Source organism: Populus nigra, chromosome 16, assembly GCF_951802175.1.
Source record: "Populus nigra chromosome 16, ddPopNigr1.1, whole genome shotgun sequence".
Taxonomy (NCBI): domain Eukaryota; kingdom Viridiplantae; phylum Streptophyta; class Magnoliopsida; order Malpighiales; family Salicaceae; genus Populus; species Populus nigra.
Genome location: NC_084867.1, coordinates 10,404,423 through 10,414,803, shown reverse-complemented (window position 1 = coordinate 10,414,803; position 10,381 = coordinate 10,404,423). Strand labels below are relative to the sequence as shown.

General features: G+C 36.4%; 1 protein-coding gene and 1 pseudogene across 1 annotated transcript; both read left to right on the top strand.

Annotated features, from left to right (window-relative positions):
- LOC133676230 (quinolinate synthase, chloroplastic) lies at nucleotides 1–5,321 on the top strand. The gene is made up of 7 exons (XM_062097863.1): nucleotides 1–880; nucleotides 1,452–1,736; nucleotides 1,961–2,179; nucleotides 2,297–2,476; nucleotides 3,541–4,050; nucleotides 4,526–4,687; nucleotides 4,777–5,321. The coding sequence occupies exons 1-7, from the start codon at nucleotides 137–139 to the stop codon at nucleotides 4,849–4,851; spliced, it is 2,175 nt and encodes a 724-aa protein (XP_061953847.1). The 5' UTR covers nucleotides 1–136; the 3' UTR covers nucleotides 4,852–5,321.
- Nucleotides 5,322–6,473: 1,152 nt separating this feature from the next.
- LOC133676189 (manganese-dependent ADP-ribose/CDP-alcohol diphosphatase-like) lies at nucleotides 6,474–10,201 on the top strand (annotated as a pseudogene).
- The last annotated feature ends 180 nt before the right edge of the window (nucleotides 10,202–10,381 follow it).

The following is a 10,381-nucleotide window of genomic DNA, read 5'->3' as shown; positions in this document are numbered from 1 at the left end:
CTTCGTTGTTTCTCTCTCTTCCTGACCTTGCATTAATAGAAGGCTCTCCCTTATTCTGCTTTCCATAGTCTCCATCCCTCTTCCCAACGCACACACACTTTATAAGAAGCCGCCACCACCCACCAAAGAAACCACCATGGACTCCTCCACGACAGCAACAATCTCCTCCCTAAAAACAACCATCTCTCCCAACCCTAACCCTAACCGCACCAAGAAAACACCTACTTTTCATTACAAGAAAACCAAACTTCCTTCGTTCTCCAACTTCAAATCTGTTAAATGCATCCACTCACCTCCTCCAAATCCAAAACCCTCAAATTCCTCACCTTTCATCTGCACAGCAGTCACCTTCTCTCCATCACAGACAACTGAGCTTGTCCCAAGTAAGCTTCACCATTTAATCACCGAATTCCAGTCCCTCTCTAAACCAGTCGACCGTGTTAAACGCCTCCTCCACTATGCAACCTTCCTCTCTCCACTACGAGACTCTTCTCGGGTTGATTCGAACCGGGTCATGGGCTGCACTGCCCAGGTCTGGTTGGAGGCACAGCTAGACCAATATGGGAAGATGAGGTTTTGGGCAGATAGTGATTCAGAGATTACAAGAGGGTTCTGTGCTTGTTTAATTTGGGTGCTTGATGGGGCGGTGCCAGAGGAGGTTTTGAAGGTGACAACAGAGGATTTGACAGCTTTGAACGTTGGGTTGCCTGTTGGAGCGAGGTCGAGAGTGAATACTTGGCATAATGTTTTGGTTAGTATGCAAAAGAGAGCGAGGATGTTAGTAGCTGAAAGAGATGGGAAGAAGGATTTCGATCCGTTTCCATCTTTGGTTGTTAGTTCAGATGGGATTCAGGCGAAGGGGAGTTATGCTGAGGCCCAGGTTAGGATCAAAGTTTTCAAATTTCCTTCGTATTGATTGGATTAGATGAAATAAAAGAAGGCAAATTTGATGTTGAATTGGACAGATGAGGCTAGGATTATAGAAAAAAAAAAGCACTGAAGAGATCAGTAGAATACATTTTACACATGTTGGAGATTGCTTGTAGGTCCTTTTTTTTTGTTTTGTTTGTAGGTCTTGGAGATTGAATTTTGAGATGATTTTTTTGAGGTTCTGTTATTAATTTTTTCTTGGAAAATTCTATTTCATGTTTCATAAAGGCTAATGATTTTCCTTTGTTTTTTTTTGTTCTTAATTGTTATCATAAATCCTCTGTTTTTTCCTCTTTTGGGTGAGATCACATTCTTCCGATCCTGTGGTGCTCTTTTGTAGGCGATAGACATTTACATTAGAGACGTGTCTGCATTTCTATTCCGAATTAGCAATTGAGAGGGCGGGCAAGGAGATTATAATGATGTTTTAAAATGATTTAATTGTATTTGTTGTTTATGTTACTGGTGATAAACTTTATGTCTTTATTAAAATCCTAAGTTTTATTTTAGTTTAATTGCAGGCAAGATATTTGTTCCCAGATGAGTCTAAGGTTCAAGAGCTTGTCAAGGAGCTGAAGGAGAAGAAAATTGGCGTTGTTGCTCATTTTTACATGGATCCTGAAGTTCAAGGTGTCTTGACTGCTGCACAGAAGCACTGGCCTCACATCCACATATCTGATTCATTGGTCATGGCAGATAGTGCTGTTAAGATGGCTGAAGCTGGATGCAAATTCATTACTGTTTTGGGTGTAGATTTTATGTCAGAAAATGTGCGTGCAATCCTTGATCAAGCTGGCTTTGGAGAGGTATATCATTCTCGTTGCTCATTATAATTGTGTCAGTGTCTTGTCCTTTTCTATTTCTTTTACTGGTATGAAGCACCCTTTGTCAGTGTTTGATATAGAGGATGGTGCATAAAATGATGTAATGTATTAGATTTTCAACATCGTGTCAACCTTTTGAATTTTGTACACAGAATTATGGATGAAATGAAATTTGTTGTCTCCATGTACGGTTAATTCTACTGCAGGTTGGCGTGTACAGGATGTCAAATGAGCGCATTGGTTGTTCTTTAGCAGATGCTGCGTCTACTCCTGCTTATATGAGTTATCTTGGGGCTGCCTCTGGGTCTCCTCCATCCTTACATGTTATCTACATTAACACTTCACTTGAGACGAAAGCTTATGCTCATGAGCTTGTGCCTACAATCACTTGTACTTCTTCAAATGTTGTGCAAACTATCCTTCAGGTTAGTAGTTGCTATAAGAGTGCTTTTACCTTTTGAATCTTTTAATGTGGTGTGAAGCACCTAAAAAGGTCACCTTTGTTCTTTTCTGTTTTTTTCTCCTGTCCCCTTCATCCACAGGCTTTTGCTCAAATTCCAGATTTAAACATATGGTATGGGCCTGATTCATACATGGGTGCCAATATTGCAAAATTGTTCCAGCAGATGACAATGATGTCTGATGAAGAAATTGCCGAGATACATCCAGCACATAATGGAGATTCCATTAGATCACTTCTTCCTCGTTTACACTATTATCAGGTAATCTTTCATTTTGATTCATGAAGAAGCTAAAATACAATGGAGTTGACTTTTGGATTTTTTGTCTGTAATGAAGCTACATGTCATGCTTTTAGAGAAGCCTGGTTTTTGCAGTTGTTTTGTTTGTGAATCATTGCACAAGTTTCCTTGTTAAAATGGGAAAGCAAGTTGAAGATGACTGCCAATACATGGAGCAGTTTATTGTTTTTTTGTTTTTTTTTTTATCCACTGGAGGGTAGCCCTTTCCATTCCTTAAATTCCCATCCATGCCTCCCAAAATTTGAATCTGAAACCCCCTACTGTAAGTCCCAAGTGTTTACCGCTGGGGCATCCCCTTAAGGACATAAATGAAGCAGTTGCAGCTCAGTTTGTATTACAAAATGAGATTGTTGCTGAAAGCTGTATTTATGATGTACATCATGCAATCATCATTTGGTTGTATGTTAAGCAATTTTTCTCACCTTTTGTTGGCATGAGAAATATTTCTGTCTACAACATTGCAGATGGAGGCCTAAGTTTAGAATGTGGCAGTCATTAACTTTTCCTTCTTTTATCCTCATCACATTATCAAAATTTGTGGGATTTTGGAATGCTGAAATGCAGGGGCTTACGTTTTCGCAACATTGTAATGCAACATGAAGGGAAGCTCATTGAAACATCCTTTAAATTGGGCATCAATCGCTATTCCCTCTTTAGGAGACTCTAATGTTTACAGTTTGAGGCCAGAGTCACAGATCCTCTTGACTTTGACAAGAGGCAGACAATGACACTTGCTCATGCTACCATGTTTCCTTATGATTTGTCATGTTTTCATCTTTTTCTATCAATAATGTTAGTTTGGCATCATTCTTGCCCTTGGAAGGCTGTCTCTGCAATTTTATAATTGTATTTAGTGCAACATCTTTTTAGCTTATAATCTATATTTTTTTGCACGTAGCTGATTATCACAAATATAATATTTCACTCTATGCATTCTATCATTATTTTCTCCTGCATTTGTGGATTAATGCCCTCTAACCACCTTGTTTCCAATATTTTCTGATAGAATGCTGTTTTTGTATCAGGATGGAACATGCATTGTTCATCATCTATTTGGACATGAAGTTGTGGAGAAAATAAATGACATGTACTGTGATGCTTTCTTAACTGCTCATCTTGAGGTCCCTGGAGAAATGTTTTCCCTGGCGATGGAAGCAAAGAGAAGAGGAATGGGAGTAGTGGGTTCCACTCAAAATATATTAGATTTTATAAAGCAGAGGGTACAAGAGGCTCTGGATAGAGATGTCAATGATCACCTCCGGTTTGTGTTAGGAACTGAATCAGGAATGGTTACTTCAATTGTTGCAGCAGTTCGTCATTTGTTAGGTTCTACAAAGTCTTCTGAGAAAGCAAAAGTGAATGTTGAAATTGTCTTTCCAGTCTCATCAGATGCAATAACAAGAACATCAACAAATTCGACCTCAGGCCTAAATTCAGTTAAAGTTGGTGACATCATATTGCCTGTTATACCTGGAGCTGCTAGCGGGGAGGGATGCTCTATTCATGGTGGCTGTGCATCCTGTCCATACATGAAGGTTAGTATATTCTTAGTAGCACACTGTCTGCATTGGTTTATTTACTTCGTTCTATAATCAAATCCATCAGTCCTGAGTCTTGGCTGCTGTCTGTCTCAGTTACGTGCGCTCATAATACTATTGCAGATAATTGTATATCTTAGACTACTCTGTTGCCAAGGTCTCCACACCAATGTGCTACTCACACATCTGAAATGCTTCCTTCCATCCTGGAAGTCAGGAAATATCTTTGTTTATCCCAAATTATCCTAGGGATTGCCCTAGTGAATCAATTGCTGAAGATTCAACCTGCATTTGTGTCACACTTTACATGGTCTGACTGGCTTCTCTAATGTTAATTTTGCTATAATTCTTGAGGCATGTGAACAAGCATGACTGGGTGAAAGCTGCCTTCTGGTTTTTTACTTGAGCTGTAAAGTCTTTTAAATTTATACCTTGGTTATGCTGCTTATTTGGTTTTACTATGATCTACCAGATGAATTCTCTTAATTCACTTCTAAAAGTTTGCCATCACCTGCCTGGCGAGAAAAATAAAGTTGCAGCATATGAAGCTGCACGATTTAAATTGCGAACTCCAAATGGAAAATCAATTGCAGATGTTGGTTGTGAACCGATATTGCACATGAGACACTTCCAGGTTGGCTTAACAGTATTGTCAATCTCTCGTTTCATTGTTATAAAGTGTTTTGGGCTCTAAGACTCATCTTCCTTTGATTCACTTTGTAGGCTACAAAGGAACTTCCAGATAAGCTTGTTTATCAGGCTCTCTACCCAGACAGCAATGGGAGGTCAATATCATAAAGTTGAACAAATCCACCTCGTAAAAGTGGAGGTGATATTGGTTTATAGAGAAAACCCAGAAAGACAAGAGATTCTAAACATGAGGGTCTTGCCATACAGATGAAGTTTTTTTGGGGTCAGGATCCTGTACAACTCCGTTATTCACAGCTCCTCTCATCTCGTTCCACCATTTGATGCATGCTTCTGTAATACTAGAATCATCACTTTCTACTTCTTTCATTATAGCTCACTGTTGGATTACAGGAAATCAAATAAGATTTGAATTCAAGATCTCCTTTTACATCTTTAGTGTAAGTTTATAGGAACTCGAAATGAAATTGCAATTCAAGCCTCTTTGTTGTAATGCTCCTGCCCTCCTGACCACACGACATAAAATTACCTGTATGGTGTCTTCAATTAGAACAGCTCTACATTGTACTAACTGCTGAATACTCCTTTCTCCTTCAGTGTGTTCATTCTGATTTTTTTTACTCTAAATTCTTAGTATGTTCATGAGCTATATTTTCTTGTCCATGATGATGAACTCGGCTTCTCTCATCAGGAAGTGTGATTGAATAAATTATTAGATGGAACTTTCGGCCCAGATTATCTGATATGTATATTAACAAGCGATGATGTGTTTGTTATTTCTTGATACATAAAATAAATGTCTCATATAGAAAACAGAATCATTTCTCCAAGACATTTATTTTATGTATCAAGAAATCACAAACACATCATCGCTTGTTAATATATGGATTTTTTTTATTCATTTTGTTGTTCGTAGAGAAATGTTGGGGCTTTTCTTTTCTTGTTTACAGTTCCCTTTTAGCATTGTGTCTACCAGAAATGTTTGGATATGTGGAGAGAATCTCAATGTGTAGAAGCAAAACTTTTCTACCAATTATTTTTGGTAGACAATGGGAATCTTATTATTTTATTTTATTTTTATATAAAAAGATAAAATAAAATTAAAATAAATGATGTGAAAAATAAATGGATATTTATATATTTTTTTGGTTAATGAAATGTTAACGCATGAAATGAGATATTAAAAATATAATATTTTATCAATAAAAATTAACTATATGATATTGGAAAAAAATTTAAAAATTACTATAAACTTTTATAAATAGATGGTCTCATCCTCTATAAAAAAAAAATAATAAATATTCAAGATATAATTTTTTTTTTCAATACAAGCTAAGGAAGAAACTTCTATCAAAAACTTTTAAATTGTTTTTATTTACATTTAAAATTTATAAAAAAATGAAGTTTAATTGGATTAAACCCAAACATCTTATAAAAATTTTTCAATAAAATATCTTTTTCAATTAAAATAAAAAAGCTATTTTAAAATCTTTAAAATCCCATTATGCACACTTATAGTTTACAACTAACGAAGGTTTTTTGAATCAAATCTAAAATCCCATTATGCACACTTATAGTTTACTAACGAAGGTTTTTTGAATCAAATCTAAATACTTCTTTAGCAACATTTAAAAAAAAATTAAAGATATTTTTAAAAGTATTAAATCATCCCATCTTCCTTCCAAATCTTAGTTTGATTTAGGTAATTTTATATCAAATGTATATATATATAAAAAGATTCTGTTATTCTTTTATGCTCAAAATTATGTCAACACAATTGAAACATGGATGATGAGACTGAGCAGTGAAAGCTTTCGAGATGTTGTGGCCTAAAAGGGACACATGGAGAAACATAGCTAAGTAAAGATTAAAAAGGTCATCAAGAATGTCTGCACGTAGCTAGAAGTCTTTGTCTGTGCCGAAAGTAAAGAAGGAGAGTCGCTCTTGTTTTCTTGCCAGGGATGAATTGATTCTTGAATATCCCATCTGGGTAAGGATCTGCATGTACACAGATGTTGTAAATATTGTTGCCGCCTTCGGAAATCCCATCGTTTCGTTTATTGATAAGAATGAAAGGTAGAGAAAAAGAAAATCAACGAAAGAGAAGGTGAAGACTATACCACGTGTGACGCTAAAACTGCTATAATGTCTGGGACAAATGAATACAGGTCAATTTATTTCCATTTTTATACGAAAGGAGTTGTTGTCGATTAATTCATGGACAACCGGCTAACGCCACGGGCCTTCCCGTTCCAAACAAACGAACCTTGTCGTTTTGATTTATCACCTCCTCCCCCTTTTCGTCGTCACTACTCTCTCTGTCTGTCTCTCTAACAAACAATCGTAAGCAACCGACAATGTCATCTCTCTTTCCTTTTTCATTTTTTTTTAATCTATATATGGATAAATTAACGATTATGTTATTGAATTTCTGTGTTTTAAGTTATGGATTTTCTTTGCTTCGACGATACTAGAAGGCAATGCTGTTTCTGGCTTTCATAATTATACGGAAAGATTTTTTTAATCTATTTCTGCTTTGGGGAATGGTAGAAGAAAAAATAAGTTCTGGGTTTATCTCAAGTCAGTAGATGTTGTTTGTATTGGATCACATAGAGCAGATTATTGTGATTGGGTTCTGTGGGTAATTGGGCTAATCCAGTATGGCATAATTGTTTTTTTATTTATTGTTTTATCTGGGTTTTCAGTGTACTTTATGGTTGGTTAGAATTCTCATATGAGTGGCATCATATTTGAGTCCCAAATCTGCACTAGATTCTTTTTTGGTATTGGAAAAAGAATGGATTTTTAGTGAGATTTTCTAGTATCTAATAAATTTCCTAAAGAGTTTTTGTATAAATCTTGTTATTGGAGTGGGTAACGCAGGTGATTTTGTTTTTCTATAACTCCTGTTATTGGAAAAGATTGTTTGTTTCATCAGTAGCCTTAACCGTAAAACATTGCAAGTCCTCCAATTGTTTACTACTAGCCTTAGTTAGAGGATAAATTCAATGGTTTCTTATGGAACACTTCCAGTTAAAACTCTATTATTATATTGTTGTTCTTCTTCTTTTTGTTTGCTTGCTTGTTTATATATCAACTTGTGTTAGATCCTGCATCATGCAGAGTGCAGTAACTAAGAATCGGCTCCTCTTTGTCAAAGGATTAATCTCCTTGATCTGTTTACATTAATTGTTTAGGTGTGGGTTTTCTCCCCCAATATTTGAGAACTATGACCAAGATGTAGTTCTCCCCCAATAATGACTGATTATAGCATATTAGGGTTGTGTTCAAAGGTTAGTAAAAGGTATGTGCTTTCTGTAATGTGTGTCGTTAGAAATGGGTGGCAAATTACAAGTTAATCAGCAGTTTTTCCTCAACATGAACTTTTCATTATACACAATAAGAGTGAATTAATTGAGAACCAGCTGGTTGTTCTAGAGTTCATAAAATTGTGTTCTCAGAGAGCATTTTGCATTTCCAATAAAAGTAGTGTAGGTTTTTTTTTTTTTTTGAAGAAGAATATAATGTTCCTTCATTCCTGATATAAGCATTTGAATTCCCTACAAAGAAAAATATGTTGTATGTATGCCCACCTATTGTGTTTTAGACTTTTAGGTATATGATATTCTGTATCCAATGGAATTGACTTCTTTCCATTAACATGAATCTCTAGAGAAAAGTCCTTGATTGGATTATTATTGATTTTACAATATTTTCCATTATTTTGTTTATATTGAGCTTTGTCTATGTAGTCATATTTTCCATTTGCAACGGGAATAATGATTCATGCTGACCCTCGCAGTTTTTTTTCTTTTTTAAGTCTTAGTTCTGCATTCCTCAGAATCTTTAAAACAGAAGTCTGTGTTTTTGCTGAATTTCATAAGTTTCAAGTGCGTTGCCTGGTTCTGTAAAAATCTTTTGTTTTGAGTTCTAATGAGCAAAAGAAGAAAAAATAAAAAGGAAAAAATCAGTGGAAGTTCACTTCTCTATTGTCTGTGATACACCCAATTGCCATACAATGATATCAATTGTGGACTCATAAATCATAGGTTCTTGTATGCACATCTATGATGGTTGAATTCTTTCGCTTTTTTACCTTTGAGAATTCCTGTAGGGATAGAATTAATTCTCAATATATACTAATCATGCCTTTTTCTTTGTAAATACAGAATAAAAGTTCATGGATAGGGTGCATATATAGCATCTGGTTTGATGGTTGACCACCTACCCGAAAGTATATTCTAAGTCTGCATCATTTATTCCCGTGGAAAACACATGCACTACAACCATGATGAGTAGCACATTGACTCTGAGATCCCTCCTTACCCATGCTGATTCCTTTATCTTGTGATCAGTTTCTTGGAGGACCTTGGCTGATGATAATTCATCTTTTCCTCTGACAGATATTCTGTCCTGGCAACGCAATGGGATCAACAAATGTATTGGTAAGCTCACCTGGGAAGCAACCTCTTTTCTCATTTGGTGTAATCTCTGATGTCCAGTATGCTGACATTCCTGATGGTCATTCATTCATTGGTGTTCCCCGGTATTATCGACATAGCATTCGTGCACTGCAAAGGGCAGTAAAAAAGTGGAATAACCACCAGAATCTTAACGTTGTGATCAACTTTGGGGATTTTGTGGATGGGAAATGTCCGCCGGACCAGTCTCTAGATGTTGTAAAGAAAGTAAATAATGAATTTCAGAAATTCAGTGGTCCTGTTTTTCACTTGATTGCAATCACTGCCTCTATAATCTTCCCCGTGACAAATTACTACCATTTTTGAAGATTCCAGGTCTCAATGGCCATGCCTACTATGATTTTTCACCTGGTCCAGAGCACAGACTAGTCGTACTGGATGGCTATGATATCAGTGCCATTGGATGGCCTCGAGGTCATCCTAAAACCCTACAAGCATTGGAATTTCTAGGGAAGAAGAACCCAAATTCAGAAAAAAACAGCCCAGCAGTGAGAGGAGGTTTGTGATGTTCAATGGAGCTGTTGGGAGAGAGCAACTTGAATGGTTAGATGGCATCCTTCAGGATGCAACAAAGCTGAAGCAGGAAGTGATCGTTTATTGTCATCTGCCTTTGGATCTTTGTGCCTCATCTCAAGAAGCACTTCTTTGGAACTATGATGAAGCAATGAACGTAATCCACCAGTACAATTGTGTCAAGGCATGCCTTTCTGGACACGATCACAAAGGTGGGCATTCAACTGATTCCCATGGAATACACCATAGGTCCTTCGAAGCAGCCTTAGAGAGTCCTCCTGGCACAGATGCATTTGGGCATATTGACGTTTATGACAACAGGTTACTGCTTTGCGGTACAGATCGGATGTAGGGCACTGAAATGAGCTTTAATCCTTGAGCAGACTTGAGAGAATATCAGTAAATTAAAATTTCTTTGGTAAAATTGCCATTCATGTGTACATTATATTTTTCGTCCGAGGATTCTTTTTTCTCATATAATGACCGTTAAATACTTCACGAGCAAAGTTTCTTTGCTTGTCATAGTCAATGGGATCACCATCATCCACCATCTTAATCTCAATGAAATGATTTGGAAGTCAATGGTTCTCTTACAGCTAATTTTGATGAGATGGTTCTTACAAAATCTGAAGACTTCTTCAGATAGAAAAATTCAGCTGACTTAATTTGAAGGAGACCATGATTCC